The sequence below is a fragment of the Salmo salar genome, chromosome ssa20, assembly GCF_905237065.1.
Source record: "Salmo salar chromosome ssa20, Ssal_v3.1, whole genome shotgun sequence".
NCBI lineage: Eukaryota > Metazoa > Chordata > Actinopteri > Salmoniformes > Salmonidae > Salmo > Salmo salar.
This window is the reverse complement of record NC_059461.1, coordinates 16681623-16702284: the sequence shown is the minus strand read 5'-3', so window position 1 is coordinate 16702284 and position 20662 is coordinate 16681623. Positions and strand designations below refer to the sequence as shown.

The 20662-nt window shown below is 41.6% G+C and overlaps 1 protein-coding gene across 4 annotated transcripts in view; it reads right to left on the bottom strand.

The window, feature by feature from the left end:
• The window catches only part of trpm3 (transient receptor potential cation channel, subfamily M, member 3), a 253566-nt gene that overhangs the window by 53466 nt on the left and 179438 nt on the right, over positions 1-20662 (bottom strand). For all 4 annotated transcript variants that reach the window (XM_014160640.2, XM_045703003.1, XM_014160646.2 and 1 more), the window contains exon 14: positions 5581-5610. In XM_014160640.2, the coding sequence (XP_014016115.2) occupies positions 5581-5610 (30 nt within the window). The remainder of the gene's footprint in view (positions 1-5580; positions 5611-20662) is intronic.

Sequence of the window (20662 nt, the reverse complement as noted above, 5' to 3'; positions counted from 1 at the left end):
CATGTGATTTATTTATTACAATGCACTTACCACATGAATACCTTCAAGTCACGTTGTTTCTAAGGACTTTGCCTTCAGTTACCATAAATGTTTGTATCAAAAGGGCTGTAAAATGAAGTTGTGTCTGTTTCCAAGTAGATACAATGTAGTTACTTGTGAAATACCACCACATTGGATGACTCCATCCCATAAAGACAACAGTAAATATGTCTGTGATCTTACCCTGTTGTTTCACTTACAGGGTAGATACAAGGTAAGAAGGCTTTAAAATGGAGCCATTGCTAATACCATGCAAACACCAGATACTTGCAGGTCAACTAATGCTCTTAATGATTTAGTAAATTATTGTGTAGGCATAATGTACCAAGTCATTTTCCTATAGTTACTAGGTATGTACAGTGCCTTCAGAAAGTATTCACACCCCTTGACTTTTTCCACATTTTGTTGTGTTACAGCCTGAATGTCACGTTCGTCGTAAAGATGGGACCAAGGCGCAGCGGGAATGTGAATACTCTTCTTCTTTATTGTGAAGAAAACCAAAATAAACCCTTAAACAAAAACAACGATGAAAAAACTGTCCTGTAAGGCACACAGCTTACATACGGAACAACTACCCACCCTGACAACACAAAACAAACACACCCCTGCCACGTCCTGACCAAACTACAAAAACAAATAACCCCTTATACTGGTCAGGACGTGACGCTGAATTAAAAGTTGAATAAATTGAGATTCTGTGTCACTGGCCTACACACAATACCCCATATTGTCAAAGTGGAATAATATTTTCAGAAATTTGTTCAAATTAATTAAAATTGAAAATCTGAAATATCTTGAGTCAATAATTATTCAACCTCTTTGTGATGGCAAGTCTAAATAAGTTTAGGAGTAAAAATGTACTTAACAAGTCACATAATAAGTTGTATGAACTCTGTGTGCAATAATAGTGTTTAACAATTATTTTATGAAAAGTGAAAAGTGTTGTTTCATGGTACCACCTTCACACTTGAAGGGTAGGTACACGTCAAGAGGGCTGTAAAATGAAGCTGTTGCTAATAACATGTAAATACCAGATACTTGCAGGTCAACTAACGCTCTTTAGGATTTAGTCAAATTATTGTGTAGACATTTTTTTTAACCTTTATTTAACTAGGCAAGTCAGTTAAGAACAAATTATTATTTACAATGACAGCCTACCCCGGCAAAGCCCAAACCCGGACTACGTTGGGCCAATTGTGTGCCGGCCTAGGGAACTCCCAATCACAGCCGGTTGAGATACAGCCTGAAATCGAACCAGGGGCGGTAGTGACACCTCTAGCACTGAGATGCAGTGCCTTAGACCGCTGCACCACTCGGGAGCCCATAATGTACCACGTAATTTTCTTGGAGTTACCAGGTATGTATGTTGTAACGGCTGTAAAATTAAGTGGGGTCTGTTTCCAGGTAGATTCCAGGTAGATCCCACAAAGACCACAGCAAATCTGTCTGTGCTATTACCCTGTTGTTATGTGATACTTGCTTCACACTTATATGGTTGGTACGGGATAAGAGTGCTGTAAAATGAAGCTGTTCATATTACCATGTAAATATCAAATACTTTCAAGTTTACTGCCGTGCAATATAAAAGTGGGAACATTTCAAGTTTATTTAATGAAAATCAACAAGAGGTCAGTAGAAACATATTTGTATTAATGTACAATCATATAACCATACAAGTTAGCACCACAACAAAAGTGAACTGCATTTATATCTATGTAGAAACCAAACTTCCGGCTAAACACCATTCATTTGAATGGAAGGCTAATATAAATAGCAATCTTTTAATTCCGTTAAAAGTAAAATTTTTGACTAAATAACGACATGGTAATGCTCACATCATGATAATCAATATGTGTACTAACAGATGATGCCACTTTTAAGGCTATAAAAAGAAGGATTGCTATGGATTGTGGTGAGCTTGTACATCATTGGTGACATCAGAGATTTGGATATAATGATGAGATACCTACTGTATGTCTCCGCCCCAAAAATGTGATTATTTTGTCCACCTCTCTGGTGACTTTGAAAAGTAGCTAGCTTAGTGTATTCATAGCAACACTAACGAGTCAATTCCGGGTAATATAATTTTGGAAATTTGCCATAGTAGAAACATTTAAAAAACATATACAATTTTTTGGGGATATTTTCTCACAATGTAAGTATAATTGTGCATTCTAATGTAACATTGTGCACTATATGCAAGACAAAAAAGAATGTTGATTTCGTATCAAATATATAGCGTTTTATTGCAGACTTTTATTTTGAAAACCAAATTCGAAAACTGCAGAGTTAAGTACATGCAGTGATTTATATCGGAATTATGTTTTATATGTTTATTCTAGCTCCGACACTCTGCTGGCACGCTAGTTAATTTAAGCTAACGAATCGCTATTGTTATTGCATTGTGTGTTAGTATGCTAGCTAGCTTAATTTTCTAGCTTAGCTTGTTTTTGTATAGAATGTATCTAGCTCTTTTGCGTGTTTAGATACTGTCTTGTTAGAATATAATATGCTTGTGGAAATGTTTTATGTACGCATAGTTTGTGTATACTCTCAGTAAATTTGCAGCATTTCTTCTGTTAAGTGAAATAGACTGTTATCTTCCTTCTCATCTACTTTGGCTAGCAATCTTTTATGTTAGCTCACGATTGGAATGTAGACCTAGTCATTCTAGTGGGCCTCCCTTCAGAGAACATCAAGAAAGCCGCAAATTTAGGAGTTGAGAAATAAACGTACTATCACTAGAATGCTGGGATACCCCTCTTTTTAAATGTAGCCATTAAAATATGTTTTCCCCCGCGATTGTAGCAAGAAACAGGCCTAATATTTATTAATTATTAGAGACCCAAAGACAGTTAGACTTGGCTTTCCTTTCACGCCTCCCCTGAAACTCTCTGACTCCTCCCTGGGGAGGTGCACCTCACACTTTCCAAACCTCTGTTCTAATACAATGTGCTTCTACTTACCTCTGGTTGATTCTCAATAAATAAGCTTCACTCTGAGATGTGTGCTTGTCTTCATTGTGAAATGTTCCCACTTTTAAATTGCACTGCAGTAAACTTGAAAGCATTTGGTATGTACATGGTAATAGGGAACAGCTTAATTTCATGACCTTCTTACACCGTACCTACGCTGTAAGAGTGAAAGTGGTATCATGTAAAAAAAAAAAGGGTAAGATCACAGACAGATTTGCTGTCATCTTTGTGGGATCTACCTAGAAACAGACACCACTTTATTTCACAGCCCTGTTACAACATACAGTGCCTTCAGAAAGTATTCATACGCCTTGACTTATTCCACATTTGTTGTGTTACAGCTGAATTCAAAATGGATTTAATAGATTTTTTTCCTCAACCATCTACCCACAATTCCCCATATGTTTTTAGACATTTTTGCCAATTTATTCGAGAATGAAATACAGAAATATCTAATTTACATAAGTATTCACACCCCTGAGTTAATACATGTTAGAATCACCTTTGGCAGCGATTACAGCAGTGAGTATTTTTGGATATTCTCTAAGAGCTTTGCACACCTTGATTGTCTAATCAATTAAAAACATTTTTTTTTATCTTCAAGCTCTGTCAAGTTGGTTGTTGATCATTGTCTTACCATAGATCTTCAAGCTGATGTAAGTCAAAATTGTAACAAGGCCTCTCGGGAACACTCAATGTCATCTTGGTAAGCAACTCCAGTGTATATTTGGCCTTGTGTTTTACGTTATTGTCCTGCTGAAAGGTGAATTTGTGTCTCTTAGAAAGCAGACTGAACCAGGGTTTCCTGTAGGATTTTGCCTGTTTAGACCTATTCCATCTATTTTTATCCTAATAAACGCCCTATTCCTTGCAGATGACAAGCATACCCATAACATGATGCAGCCACCACCATGCTTGAAAATATGAAGAGTATTATGTGATGTGTTGTGTTGGGTTTGCCCCAAACATAAATCTTTGTATTCAGGACGCAAAGTTAATTTCTTTGCCACATTTCTTCCAGTTTTACTTTAGTTTCTTATTGCAAACAAGATGCATGTTTTGGAACATTTTTATTCTGTACAGGCTTCCTTCTTTTCAATCTGTCATTTAGGTTAGTATTGTGGAGTAACTGCAATGTTGTTGATCCATCCTCAGTTTTCTCCTATCACAGCCATTTGACTCTGTAACTGTTTTAAAGACCAGCGGGCTCATGGTGAAATCCCTGAGCAGTTTCATTCCTGTCTGGCAAATGAGGTAGGAAGGACATATGTATTTTTGTAGTGACTGGGTATATTGATACCCCATCCAGTGTAATTAATAACTTTATCATGCTCAAAGGGATATTCAATGTCTGCTTTTTTTACTCATCTACTATTAGGTGCCCTTCTTTGCAAGGCATTGGAAAGCATCCTTGATCTTTGTTGTTTAATCTGTGTTTCAAATTCACAGCTCGACTGAGGGACTTTACATGTGCGGAGTGTGGAGTAAAGAGATGAGGTAGTCATTCAAAAATTACGTTAAACACTATTATTGCACACAGAGTGAGTCCAGGCAATGTATTATGTGACTTATTAAGCAGATTTTTACTCTTGAAGTTATTTAAGGTTTCCATAAAAAAAGAGGTTGAATCAAGACATTGCAGCTTTTCATTTTTTAATATTTGTAAACATTTTGAAAAAGACAATTCCACTTTGACATGGTGGGGTATTGTGTGTAGGCCAGTGACACAACATCTCCAGTTTAAATTCAGGCTGTAACACAACAAAATGTGGGAAAAGTCACAGGGTGTGAATACTTTGTGAAGGTACTGTACATACCTAGTAACTACAGAACAATGACGTATTACATTATGTCTACATTTGACTAAATCATTTGTCGACCTGCAAGTATGTGGTATTTACATGGTATTAGCAACGGCTTCATTTTAAAGCCCTTATTTTGTACCTACCCTGTAAGTGTGAAGGTGGTCCCATGAAACAATAGGGTAAGATCACAGACATATTTGCTGTTGTCTTCATGAGATGGAGTCATCCAAAGTGGTGGTATTTCACAAGTAACTACGTTGTATCTACCTGGAAACAGACAACTTTGTTTTACAGCCCTTTAGGTACAAACATAAATGGTAACTAAAGGAAAAGTAAATAAAAACCACTTGAGAAAATACCAATGTCAGGATGATTGACTTGAATCTATTCATGTGGTAAGTATTTGGTAGTAAATAAAATATCTGCAGATGTTGTTACTAGGTATTTACATAATAAGTTGTACTTACTTATAACATCCTCAATACATACTTTTGGGCTAAAGGGGACTACTGTATAATTACATTTAGTTACATTTATTATTCACTAATTAAGCATGTAGTACTTACTTACTTGATTTCAGCTAATTACATGTGGGACTAAATTGTTAACATGTATTTACTTTTTGTTACTTGTTATTTACCTAATTATTACCTAGTAAATACCGTGCTGTAAAATGAAGGGTTACCAGGCACTCATTATGCAATCCAGGGGAATACACCAAATTGTAACCAAATAATAACCATGTTGTAACCCAGACTCACCTCCATCCCCAGCAGTTTCAGGGCTTTGGGCTGGAAAGGTAACAAAAACATGGTTATTGAGAAATCAACACCGTCAAGGGGAATTCATCACATAAAAAAATATGCACACACTTAAAGGGACACAGACAGACCCACTTCCACACACTCACAAGGCCAAGTGTTCAAATACAGAGAGAAATGCCATCTTGGTCTCAGAGCATTTCCTATTATTCTGTCCTTAAAAGTCAAATACTCTATGTAGGATGATATGTTATGTTGTGTTTGGCATGTATAAATTTGTGGATCTCCATCATTCATTTTGTATGATATGTTATGAATTACAAATTGTATGATATGTTAAGAATTGCAATTTGTACAATATGCTACGGATTGGAATTTGTATGTCTTTTGAATTTGCAAAACGTACAATATGCTACTATTTTGCAAAACATATGATATGTTACAAATTCCAATTTGTTGTTGCTAACGTTAGCTAGGGGTTGCTAGGTGGCTAATGCTAACTTTAGCTAGCCGGGTAACATTAGCTAGGATAAGGGTTAGGGGTCAAGGTTAGGATTATGGTTGGGGGAAGGATTAGCTAAAAGGGTTCAGGTTAGGGTTAGGGGAAGGGTTAGCTAACATGCTAAGTAGTTGCTAATTAGTAAAAATGCTAAAGTTGTCTGTAATGAGATTTGAACAAGCGACCTTGGGGTTACTAGATGGTCGCATTATATACCCACCCATCCTCCTTGACCAACAACACTTCTTTAATTTTTGCCTTAAGTAACCTTCTATCTTATGTAACAATACCAAACGTAACATATCATACTCATTTGAGTGTCCCGGATTTACTTTTAGTATGTTACCTCTTTGAGACCAGTCTGGAAATGCATACAGTGCATTCGGAAAGTATTCAGACCCCCTCCCTTTTTCTATATTTTGTTGTTATAGCCTTATTCTAAAATTGATTAAATACATCTAAACACGGGCACACTCATAGATATCATCCTAACCAACCTGCCCTCCAAATACACCTCTGCTGTCTTCAACCAGGATCTCAGCGATCACTGCCTCATTGCCTGCGTCCGTAATGGGTCTGCGGTCAAACGACCACCCCTCATCACTGTCAAACGCTCCCAAAAACACTTCAGCGAGCAAGCCTTTCTAATCGACCTGGCCCGGGTAGCCTGGAAGGATATTGACCTCATTCCGTCAGTAGAGGATGCCTGGTTATTCTTTAAAAGTGCTTTCCTCACCATCTTAACCTGTTAGGGCTTGGGGGCAGTATTGACACGGCCGGATAAAAAACGTACCCGATTTAATCTGGTTACTACTCCTGCCCAGTAACTAGAATATGCATATAATTATTGGCTTTGGATAGAAAACACCCTAAAGTTTCTAAAACTCTTTGAATGGTGTCTGTGAGTATAACAGAACTCATATGGCAGGCAAAAACCTGAGAAGATTCCAAACAGGAAGCGCCCTCTCTGACAAGTTGTTGTTCATCTTGGCTCTTTTTATTGAAGACTGAGGATCTTTGCCGTAACGTGACACTTCCTACGGCTCCCATAGGCTCTCAGAACCCGGGAAAAAGCTGAATGATATCGAGGCAGCCTCTGGCTGAAACACATTATCGCGTTTGGATAGTGGCTGGTCAGAGTACTCTGAGACTCACGCTCGTGCACGAGGGCACGAGATGTATTTATTTTCTCTCTCTTTGTACGTATACAGGCTTTCCCGGTCTGAATATTATCGCTTTTTTACGAGAAAAATGGTATAAAAATTGATTTTAAACAGCGGTTGACATGCTTCGAAGTACGGTAATGGAATATTTAGATATTTTTTGTCACGAAATGTGCCATGCTCGTCACCCTTATTTACCCTTTCGGATAGTGTCTTGAACGCACGAACAAAACGGCGCTATTTGGATATAACTATGGATTATTTGGGATCAAACCAACATTTGTTATTGAAGTAGAAGTCCTGGGAGTGCATTCTGACGAAGAACAGCAAAGGTAATAACATTTTTCTTATAGTAAATCTGACTTTGGTGAGTGCTAAACTTGCTGGGTGTCTAAATAGCTAGCCCTGTGATGCCGGGCTATCTACTGAGAATATTGCAAAATGTGCTTTCACCGAAAAGCTATTTTAAAATCGGACATATCGAGTGCATAGAGGAGTTCTGTATCTATAATTCTTAAAATAATTGTTATGCTTTTTGTGAACGTTTATCGTGAGTAATTTAGTAAATTCACCGGCAGTGTTCGGTGGGAATGCTAGTCACATGCTAGTCACATGCTAATGTAAAAAGCTGGTTTTTGATATAAATATGAACTTGATTGAACAAAACATGCATGTATTGTATAACATAATGTCCTAGGTGTGTCATCTGATGAAGATCGTCAAAGGTTAGTGCTGCATTTAGCTGTGGTTTGGGTTTATGTGACATTATATGCTAGCTTGAAAAATGGGTGTCTGATTATTTCTGGCTGGGTACTCTGCTGACATAATCTAATGTTTTGCTTTCGTTGTAAAGCCTTTTGAAATCGGACAGTGTGGTTAGATTAACGAGAGTCTTGTCTTTAAAATGGTGTAAAATAGTCATATGTTTGAAAAATTGAAGTTTTTGCATTTTTGAGGTATTTGAATATCGCGCCACGGGATTACACTGGCTGTTGATTAGGTGGGACGCAAGCGTTCCACCTAGCCCATAGAAGTTAAATAAGCATACCCCATTCAAAAAATGTTGAACCAGGAACAGATATAGCCCTTGGTTCACTCCAGACCTGACTGCCCTTGACCAACACAAAAACATCCTACATTAGCATCGAATAGCCCCCGCGATATGCAACTTTTCAGGGAAGTAAGGAACCAATATACACAGTCAGTTAGGAAAGCAAAGGCTAGCTTTTCCAAACAGAAATTTGCATCCTGTAGCACAAACTCCAAAAAGTTCTGGGACACTGTAAAGTCCATGGAGAATAAGAGCACCTCCTCCCAGCTGCCCATTGCACTGAGGCTAGGAAACACTTTCACCACCGATAAATCCACAATAATTGAGAATTTCAATTAGCATTTTTCTACGGCTGGCCATGCTTTCCAGCTGGCTACCCCTACCTCGGTCAACAGACCTGGACCCCCCACAACAACTTGCCCAAGCCTTCCCCATTTCTCCTTCACCCAAATCTAGATAGCTGATGTTCTGAAAGAGCTGCAAAATCTGGACCCCTACAAATCAGCTGGGCTAGACAATCTGGACCCACTCTTTCTAAAATTATCTGCAGAAATTGTTGCAACCCCTATTACTAGCCTGTTCAACCTCTCTTTCGTATCGTCTGACATCCCCAAAGATTGGAAAGCTGCCGTGGTCATCCCCCTCTTCAAAGGGGGAGACTCTCTATACCCAAACTGCTACAGACCTATATCTATCCTACCCTGCCTTTCTTCGGTCTTCGAAAGCCAAGTTAACAAACAGATCACCGACCATTTAGAATCCCACCATACCTTCTCCGGTATGCAATCTGGTTTCCGAGCTGGTCATGGGTGCACCTCAGCCACGCTCAAGGTCCTAAACGATATCATAACTGCCATCAATAAGAGACAATACTGTGCAGCTGTATTCATCGACCTGGCCAAGGCTTTCGACTCTGTCAATCACCACATTCTTATCGGCAGACTCAACAGCCTTGGTTTCTCAAATGACTACCACGCCTGGTTCACCAACTACTTCTCAGACAGAGTTCAGTGTGTCAGATCAGATTGTCTTAAAGGACCCATTAAAGGGCTATGCCAGTTCTGGACTTACCAGATTTACACATCTAGTTTTTCTGGATCTATTTCAAGTAATGCAAGGGGAAGAAATGGCACAGCAGCCATTTTGGGAGGGGGTGTGGATGACCACACACCATAGCAGTCATCTCTACTTGCACACTCATCTTCTGCACATCTATCACTCCAGTGTTTATTTTCTATATTGTAATTATTTCGCCACTATGGCCTATTTAATGCCTTACCTCCCTTATCCTACCTCATTTGCACACACTGTATATAGACTTTTCCTATTGTATTATTGACTGTATATTTGTTTATTCCATGTGTAACTCTGTGTTGTTGTTTTTGTCACACTGCTTTGCTTTATCTTGGTCAGGTCGCAGTTGTAAATGAGAACTTGTTCTCAGCTAGCCTACCTGGTTAAATAAAGTTGAAATAAAAAATAAAAAACAATACTCCATAATGACAAAGCAAAAACAGGTTTTTAGACATTTTTCTCTGTCGAGGCACAGATCTGTTGTCATGACTTCCGCCGAAGTTGGTCCCTCTCCTTGTTTGGGCGGCGTTCAGCGGTCGACGTCACCGGCCTTCTAGCCTTCGCCGATCCACTTTTCAATTTCCATTTGTTTTGTCTTTGTTTTTCACACCTGTTTTCAATCCCCCAATTACTTGTTTATTATTTAACCCTCTGTTCCCCGATGGTTTTTGTGAGTAATTGTTTGTATGTATACGGTCCGTTATTGTGGGCTAGTTTATTGTGTTGTATTTTATTGATTCCTTGAGTAAATTACGTTCCTTACTCATATCTGCTGTCCTGCGCCTGACTCCTCCACACCAGCTACACACAGGCCGATTACATCTGTGGAAGGGTACCAAAGAAAATTCTGCAGCATTGAAGGTCCCCAGGAACACTATGGCCTCCATCATTCTTAATAAGTTAGGAACCACCAAGACTCTTCCTAGAGCTGGCCGAATGGCCAAACTGAGCAATCAGGGGAGAAGGGCCTTGGTCAGGGAGGTGACCAAGAACCCGATGGCCACTCTGAAAGAGCTCCAGAGTTTTGCTCTGGAGTTGGGAAAACCTTCCAGAAGGACAACCATCTCTGCAGCACTCCACCAATCAGGCCTTTATGGTAGAGTGGCCAGACGGAAGCCACTCCTCAGTAAAAGGCACATGATAGCCTGCTTGGAGTTTGCCAAAAGGCACCTAAATGACTTTTAAACCATGAGAAACAAGATTCTCTGGTCTGATGAAGCCAAGATTGAACTTAATAGCCTGAATGCCAAACATCACATCTGGCACCATCTTTAAGGTGAAGCTAGCTACATAGTTGTCTTTGTATCAAAGATAAAGGTAAACACAGCCATTGCTAGCTAGCCAACTCTACCAGCTAGCAGTACTGTATCATTTTTAGTCAATAAGATTTTTGCAACGTAAGATTAACTTTCTGAACTTTCGAGATGTGTAGTCCACTTGTGTAGCTAGCAGGACTGACTTTGTGTTAGCTAGCCAACGTTTAATTACTTCTGCGTTATGAAAGGAACTAGACACGGACACGAATGATCCATTGGTAGTTTGTTGTAACCAAGTATTGGTGCTAACCGTGTGTTATTGGATGCTAGCTTGCTAATTAGCTACGGCGTCATAGGATACGGTGCACTGGGTGGGTTTCACGGAAGAATACTGTACCAAGTTATCTAGCTGAATAAACTAAGTTTGAGCCTATTCCTGGAAACATTGAACCACTGTAGTTTACATCAATTATAATTTCTAAAGTGGAAGTTGGAAAAGTTATCCTCTTGACGGTCGCCTCGGATAGGGGTCGCTACAGCGATTTTTGAAAAAAATGTGTGCCCATTTTAAACGGCCTCAAACTCAGAAGCTAGGATATGCATATAATTAATACTTGTGGATAGAAAACACCCTAAAGTTTCTAAAACTGTTTGAATGGTGTCTGTGAGTATAACATAACTCATATGGCAGTCAAAACCCCGAGACAGATCGTAACAGGATGTGGAATTCTGAATTGCGGACTCAACTTCATCATTTTGCCTATAAATCACACCGAGCTATGGTTCATTGAGCACTTCCTATTGCTTCCACTAGATGTCCCCAGTCTTTACAAAGTGGTTTGAGCCTTCTACTGAGAAAACTGACAGAACGAGAGTCTGTGGAACGTGGTCACATGGAGAGGGCCATCACCATTATGACGCCGGCGCCCCTGGCTACCCTCCCCTTTCGAAACGTTTTGAAAGACAATGCAATCGTCCCCCTTGAATGTTATTGGAGCTCTGGTTGAAAAAGGCCCTAAAGATTTATGTTATACAACGTTTGACATGTTTGAACGAACTTAACCTGTTAGGGCTAGGGGGCAGTATTGACACGGCCGGATAAAAAACGTACCCGATTTAATCTGGTTACTACTCCTGCCCAGTAACTAGAATATGCATATAATTATTGGCTTTGGATAGAAAACACTCCAAAGTTTCTAAAACTGTTTGAATGGTGTCTGTGAGTATAACAGAACTCAAATGGCAGGTCAAAACCTGAGAAGATTCTGTACAGGAAGTACCCTGTCTGACCATTTCTTGGCCTTCTTTGTAATCTCTATCCAAAACAAAGGATCTCTGCTGTTACGTGACACTTCCTACGGCTCCAATGGGCTCTCAGAAGGCGGCAAAAAGCTGAATCGTGGCTTTGCAGGCCCTGGCTGAAAAAAAGTAGCGCGTTTGGATAGTGGCTGGTTACAGTACTGTGAGACTCAGGCGCGTGCCCGAGTCGACCGAATGCTTTGTTTTCTTTCCTCTGTTTACCTAAACGCAGATTCCCGGTCGGAATATTATCGCTTTTTTACGAGAAAAATGGCATAAAAATGGATTTTAAACAGCGGTTGACATGCTTCGAAGTACGGTAATGGAATATTTAGAATTTTTTTGTCACGAATTGCGCCATGCTCGTGACCCTTATTTACACTTCGGATAGTGTCTTGGAACGCACGAACAAAACGCCACTATTTGGATATAACGATGGATTATTTTGGACCAAACCAACATTTGTTATTGAAGTAGCAGTCCTGGGAGTGCATTCTGACGAAGACAACAAAGGTAATCAAACTTTTGTAATAGTAAATCGGAGTTTGGTCAGGGCTAAACTTGGTCGGTGTCTAAATGGCTAGCCGTGATGGCTGGGCTATCTACTGAGAATATTGCAAAATGTGCTTTCACCGAAAAGCTATTTTAAAATCGGACACCTCGATTGCACAAAGGAGTGCTGTATCTATAATTCTTAAAATAATTGTTATGTTTTTTGTGAACGTTTATCGTGAGTAATTTAGTAAATTCACCGGAGGTTCTGAACGTCTGAACGTTTATCGTGAGTAATTTAGTAAATTCACCGGAGGTTCTGAACGTCACATGCTAATGTAAAAAGCTGGTTTTGATATAAATATGAACTTGATTGAACAAAACATGCATATATTGTATAACATAATGTCCTAGGTGTGTCATCTGATGAAGATCATCAAAGGTTAGTGCTGCATTTAGCTGTCTTCTGGGTTTTTGTGACATTATATGCTAGCTTGAAAAATGGGTGTCTGATTATTTCTGTCTGGGTACTCTGCTGACATAATCTAATGTTTTGCTTTCATTGTAAAGCCTTTTTGAAATCGGACAGTGTGGTTAGATTAACGAGAGTCTTGTCTTTAAAATGCTGTAAAATAGTCATATGTTTGAGAAATTGAAGGGATAGCATTTCTAAGGTATTTGAAAATCGCGCCACTGGATTACACTGGCTGTTGCGTAGGTGGGACGAATTCGTCCCGCCTAGCCCAGAGAGGATAACAGAACTCAAATGGCAGGCCAAAACCTGAGAAGATTCCATGCAGGAAGTGGCCTGTCTGAGAAGTTGTGTTTCATCTTGGCTCTTTTTATTGAAGACTGAGGATCTTTGCTCTAACGTGACACTTCCTACGGCTCCCATAGGCTCTCAGAGCCCGGGAAAAAGCTGAACGATATCGAGGCAGCCTCTGGCTAAAACACATTATCGCTTTTGGCAAGTGGCCGATCAGAGTACTCTGAGCTTACGCGCGTGCCCGAGTCGACACGAGATGCTTTATTTTCTTTCGTCTGTTTACCTAAACGCAGATTCCCGGTCGGAATATTATCGCTTTTTTACGAGAAAAATTGCATAAAAATTGATTTTAAACAGCGGTTGACATGCTTCGAAGTACGGTAATGGAATATTTAGAATTTTTTTGTCACCAATTGCGCCATGCTCGTCACCCTTATTTACCCTTTCGGATAGTGTCTTGAACGCATCGAACAAAACGCCGCTCTTTGGATATAACTATGGATTATTTTGGACCAAACCAACATTTGTTATTGAAGTAGAAGTCCTGGGAGTGCATTCTGACGAAGACAGCAAAGGTAATCAAACATTTTTCTTATAGTAAATCTGAGTTTGGTGAGTGCTACACTTGCTGGTTGTCTAAATAGCTAGCCCTGTGATGCCGGGCTATCTACTGAGAATATTGCAAAATGTGCTTTCACCGAAAAGCTATTTTAAAATCGGACATATCGAGTGCACAGAGGAGTTCTGTATCTATAATTCTTAAAATAATTGTTATGCTTTTTGTGAACGTTTATCGTGAGTAATTTAGTAAATTCACCGGCAGTGTTCGGTGGGAATGCTAGTCACATGCTAGTCACATGCTTATGTAAAAAGCTGGTTTTTGATATAAATATGAACTTGATTGAACAAAATGCATGTATTGTATACTTGTCCTAGGGTTGTCATCTGATGAAGATCATCAAAGGTTAGTGCTGCATTTAGCTGTGGTTTGGGTTTATTTATGCTAGCTTGAAAAATGGGTGTCTGGTTATTTCTTGCTGGGTACTCTGCTGACATAATCTAATGTTTTGCTTTCGTTGTAAAGCCTTTTTGAAATCGGACAGTGTGGTTAGATTAACGAGAGTCTTGTCTTTAAAATGGTGTAAAATAGTCATATGTTTGAAAAATTGAAGTTTTTGCATTTTTTAGGTTTTCTAATAACGCGCCACGGGATTACACTGGCTGTTACGTAGGTGGGACGATTTGGTGCCACCTACCCTAGAGAGGTTAAATTTAAAAAAAAAGCATTTTGTTGAGAGAGAAGTCCCGCGGCCAACGGTACTTTTGGAGCAGCCTTCAGAACGCGCTAACAACAACAAGCTATTGGGACATAAAGGATGAACTTTTTCGAACGAAAATACATTTGTTGTGGACCTGGGATTCCTGGAAGTGCCTTCTGATGAAGATAATCAAAGGTAACGGATTATTGACAATAGTATACAAGACTAGATTTGATATGCGATTGTTCCAACATGGCACTGACCTGTATTGCTAGCCTATTTTTCGCATCCCCTTTAATCGCAAAGTGTGATTACCCAGTAAAGTTATTTTTAAATCTGGCATTGCAGGTGCTTTCAAGAGATGCTAATCTATAAATCTTAGAATGACAATATTACATTTTAAAAATGTTTTCGAATAGTCATTTAGTAAATTGTAGCGCTGTTTCACCGGACGCATTTGAGGGAAAATAGTTAGTCAACGTCACGCGCCGATGTAAAATGCTGTTTTTATATATAAATATGAACTTTATCGAACAAAAGAATGCATGTATTGTGTAACATGATGTCCTAGGAGTGTCATCTGATGAAGATTGTCAAAGGTTAGTGCTGCATTTAGCTGTTTTTTGGTTATTTGTGATGCATGTGGTTGGTCGGAAAATGGCTATGTGGCTACTTTTACGATATACTCCTCTAACATAATCTAATGTTTTGCTTTTGCTGTAAAGCCTTTTTGAAATCGGACAACGTGGTTCGATTGAGGAGAGGTGTATCTATAAAACGATATAAAATAGTCCTATATTTGAAAAAAAAATGGCGATAGGATTTTTCACTGGATGCGGGACGGAGCCCGGCCAGAGGTTAAATTTGAGTGTTTCAGTGAATGGTTAGTGAGGGAGGCCCTGCTCTCTCGCTTCCCCAGTTGTTTAGTTCATTTTCATTCCAATCTCCTTTGCATTAGCGAAGCCTCTCCTGTAGCCTGTCAACTATGTGTCTGTCTATCCCTGTTCTCTCCTCTCTGCACAGGCCACACAAACGCTTCACACTGCGTGGCCGCTGCCACTCTAACGTGGTGGTCCGAGCGCGCACGACCCACGTGGAGTTCCAGGTCTCCGGCAGCCTCTGGAACTGCTGGTCTGTGGCCAACAAGGCAGAGTTAATCTCAGCCTATGCTACCCTCCAGTCCCTCAACTTCTTGGCGCTGACGGATTACCACAGAAAACACTGCTACTCCTACTGCTCTCTCCTCATCTGACCACGTGTTCTCGCATACCCCGAGAGCATCTGGTCAGCGGGGTGGTGGCACTGGAATCCTTATCTCTTCCAAGTGGACATTCTCTCTTTCTCCCCTGACCCATCTGTCTATCTCCTCCTTTGAATTCCATGCTGTCACAGTCACTTTGAATTCCATGCTGTCACAGCCCATTCAAGCTTAACATCCTTATCATTTATTGCCCTCCAGGTTCCTTTGGAGAGTTCATCAATGAGCTTGACGCCTTGATAAGTTCCTTTCCTGAGGATGGCTCACCCCTCACAGTTCTGGGCGACTTTAACCTCCCTACGTCTACCTTTGACTCATTTCTCTCTGCCTCCTTCTTTCCACTCCTCTCCTCTTTTGACCTCACCCTCTCACCGTCCCCCCCTACTCACAAGGCAGGCAATACGCTTGACCTCATCTTTACTAGATGCTGTTCTAATTATCTCACTGCAACTCCCCTCCAAGTCTCCGACCTTGTATCCTTTTCCCTCGCGCTCTCCTCCAACACTACTCACTCTGCCCCTACTCAGATGGTATTGTGCCGTCGCAACCGTCGCTCTCTCTCTCCTGCTACTCTCTCCTCTTCCATCCTATCATCTCTTCCCTCTGCTCAATCCTTCTCCAACCAATCTCCTGATTCTGCTTCCTCAACCCTCCTCTCCTCCCTTTCTGCATCCTTTGACTCTCTATGTCCCCTATCCTCCCGGACGGCTCGGTCCTCCCCTCCTGCTCCGTGGCTTGACGACTCATTGCGAGCTCACAGAACAGGGCTCCGGGCAGCCGAGCGGAAATGGAGGAAAACTAGCCTCCCTGCGGACCTGGCATCTTTTCACTCTCTCCTCTCTACATTTTCTTCCTCTGTTTCTGCTGCTAAAGCCACTTTCTACCACTCTAAATTCCAAGCATCTGCCTCTAACCATAGGAAGCTCTTTGCCACCTTCTCCTCCCTCCTGAATCCTCCTCCCCCTCCCCCCCTCCCTCTCTGCGGATGACTTCGTCAACCATTTTGAAAAGAAGGTTGACGACATCCGATCCTCGTTAAGTCAAACGACACCACTGGTCCTGCTCACATTGCCCTACCCTATGCTTTGACCTCTTTCTCCCCTCTCTCTCCAGATGAAATCTTGCGACTTGTGACGGCCGGCCGCCCAACAACCTGCCCGCTTGACCCTATCCCCTCCTCTCTTCTCCAGACCATTTCCGGAGACCTTCTCCCCTACCTCACCTCACTCATCAATTCATCCTTGATCGCTGGCTACGTCCCTTCCGTCTTCTAGAGAGCGAGAGTTGCACCCCTTCTCAAAAAACCTACACTCGATCCCTCCGATATCAACAACTACAGACCAGTATCCCTTCTTTCTTTTCTCTCCAAAACTATTGAGCGTGCCGTCCTTGGCCAGCTCTCTTGCTATCTCTCTCAGAATGACCTTCTTGATCCAAATCAGTCAGGTTTCAAGACTGGTCATTCAACTGAGGCTGCTCTTCTCTGTGTCACAGAAGCTCTCCGCACTGCTAAAGCTAACTCTCTCTCCTCTGCTCTCATCCTTCTAGACCTATCTGCTGCCTTTGATACTGTGAACCATCAGATCCTCCTCTCCACCCTCTCCGAGTTGGGCATCTCCGGCGCGGCTCACTCTTGGATTGCGTCATACCTGACAGGTCGCTCCTACCAGGTGGCGTGGCGAGAATCCGTCTCCGCACCACGTGCTCTCACCACTGGCGTCACCCAGGGCTAAGTTCTAGGCCCTCTTCTATTCTCGCTATACACCAAGTCACTTGGCTCTGTCATATCCTCACATGGTCTCTCCTATCATTGCTACGCAGACGACACACAATTAATCTTCTCCTTTCCCCCTTCTGATAACCAGGTGGCGAATCGCATCTCTGCATGTCTGGCAGACATACATCAGTGTGGATGATGGATCACCACCTCAAGCTGAACCTCGGCAAGACGGAGCTGCTCTTCCTCCCGGGAAAGGACTGCCCGTTCCATGATCTCGCCATCACGGTTGACAACTCCATTGTGTCCTCCTCCCAGAGTGCTAAGAGCCTTGGCGTGACCCTGGACAACACCCTGTCGTTCTCCGCTAACATCAAGGCAGTGACCCGATCCTGTAGGTTCATGCTCTACAACATTCGCAGAGTACGACCCTGCCTTACACAGGAATCGGCGCAGGTCCTAATCCAGGCACTTGTCATCTCCCGTCTGGATTACTGCAACTCGCTGCTGGCGGGGCTCCCTGCCTGTGCCATTAAACCCCTACAACTCATCCAGAACGCCGCAGCCCGTCTGGTGTTCAAACTTCCCAAGTTCTCTCACGTCACCCCGCTCCTCCGCACACTCCACTGGCTTCCAGTTGAAGCTTGCATCTGCTACAAGACCATGGTGCTTGCCTACGGAGCTGTGAGGGGAACGGCACCTCCGTACCTTCAGGCTCTGATCAGTCCCTACACCCAAAGAATGGCACTGCGTTCATCCACGTCTGGCCTGCTCGCCTCCCTACCTCTGCGAAAGCACAGTTCCCGCTCAGCTCTGGCACCCCAATGGAGGAACAAGCTCCCTCATGACGCAGGACAGCGGCGTCAATCACCACCTTCCGGAGACACCTGAAACCCCTCCTCTTTAAGGAATACCTGGGATAGGATAAAGTAATCCTTCTAACCCCTCCCCCCAAAAAAGATATAAATGTACTATTGTAAAGTAGTTGTTCCACTGGATATCATAAGGTGAATGCACCAATTTGTAAGTCGCTCTGGATAAGAGCGTCTGCTAAATTACGTAAATGTAAAAAATGTAAATGTGAAGCATGGTGAGCATGGTGGTGGCAGCATCATGCTGTGGGAATGTTTTTCAGCGGCAGGGACTGCGAGACTAGTCAGGATTGAGTGAAAGATGAACAGAGCAAAGTACAGAGAGATCCTTGATGAAAACCTGCTCCAGAGCGCTAAGGACCTCAGACTGGGGCGAAGGTTCACCTTCCAACAGGACAACGAGCCAAAGCACACAGCCAAGACAATACAGGAGTGGCTTTGGGACAAGTCTCTGAATGTCCTTGAATGGCCCAGCCGGAGCCCAGACTTGAACACGATCAAACTTCTCTGGAGAGACCTGAAAATAGCTGTGCAGCGACGCTCCCCATCCAACCAGACAGAGCTTGAGATGATTTGCAGAGAAGAATGGGAGAAACTCCCCAAATACAGGCGTGCCAAGTTTGTAGAATCATACTTAAGACTCAAGGCTGTAAACACTGCCAAAGATGCTTCAACATAGTAAAGCGTCTGAATACTTATATTTAAGTTTTTTATTTGTAATAAATTTGCAAACATTTATAAAAACCTGTTTTTGCTTTTTCATTATGGGGTAATGTGTGTAGGTTGGATTAAAACAATGTAATACATTTTAGAATAAGGCTGTAACGTAACAAAATGTGGAAAATGGCAAGGGGTCTGTATAATTTCTGAATGCACTGTATGTTCCAACACAACTATCCTGTTCCAGATCAACAGTAACCTGTTCTAGACCAGACAGTATCCTGTTCTAGACCAACAGTAACCTGTTCGAGACCAGACAGTAACCTGTTCGAGACCAAACAGTAACCTGTTCTAGACCAACAGTAACCTGTTCGAGACCAGACAGTAACCTGTTCTAGACCAACAGTAACCTGTTCTAGAACAACAGAAACCTGTTCTAGACCAGACAGTAACCTGTTCGAGACCAACAGTAACCTGTTCTAGAACAACAGTAACCTGTTCGAGACCAGACAGTAACCTGTTCTAGACCAACAGTAACCTGTTCTAGACCAACAGTAACCTGTTCTAGACCAACAGTAACCTGTTCTAGACCAGACAGTAACCTGTTCTAGACCAGACAGTAACCTGTTGTAGACCAACAGTAACCTGTTCGAGACCAGACAGTAACCTGTTCGAGACCAGACAGTAACCTGTTCGAGACCAGACAGTAACCTGTTCGAGACCAGACAGTAACCTGTTCTAGAACAACAGTAACCGGTTCTAGATCAACAGCAACCTGTTATAGATCAACAGTAACCTGTTGTCTTTAGATAGTAACCTGTTACTGTAACCTGATATATTTAATCTCTGTGTATTTGTCTGTGTAAGGGGGTGGCTGGCTAAATGGAGCTCTATGCAGCAGCAGGCATTCAGATGCGTTTTAAAGCAGGCTGTGTACAAATTATGCATTAATGAGCCATCATGTGACCTGCTTCCCCAACTGCTGGTAAAAATAATTCAGGCATCCTGTGGGGATGTTGATATCTGCACCTATTTCAGGATTATTCCTACCACATTGTGTGTTTGTGTGTGTGTGTGTGTTCCTGTATTCACACTGCTTTTTCATCTATGACACTGTCAGTGTTCCCAAATCATTTAAAAATAGATCACAGCTCATTTAGATGTCTACCTCTTTGTCTTGCATCCTTGGTCTCTCTTGTTCTATCCTTCACTATTGCTCTCTTTTCAACCTCATGCACACATGCATACACACTGCATAGTCATTGGCTGATGTTGATGGACTAGACATTGCTCTACACAATAGTCCTAGAATTGCGATTTTCTTTAGTTGACATTTAGTCTGTTCTCAAGGAGCCTTGTCTTGAAGGAGGCCTTGAAACTGAAGAATCTACAACAACAAAAATCTCTATAGACGGTTTAGTTGAGAACGTCACAAAAACTATGTGCACGCATCACTGGGGCAGACATCCCTGTCTTGTGATACTGGATGGCCAGATAGCTAGCAACAAGAAAATGCCATGTGGGAAATCTTAAGTAGCTCGTTTCAATTAGTTTTATCCTGATACCATGTCTGGTTTTTAAGTGTTTTGACTGATGCCACATCTATGCTGATATGGCTCAAATTCACTAGCTAGCTAACTACCAACTGTAACAATGTATTTGAGAGGAAACAAATGCTCATTGTGCAACTTTATTTATGTTTTCAATAAACATTGA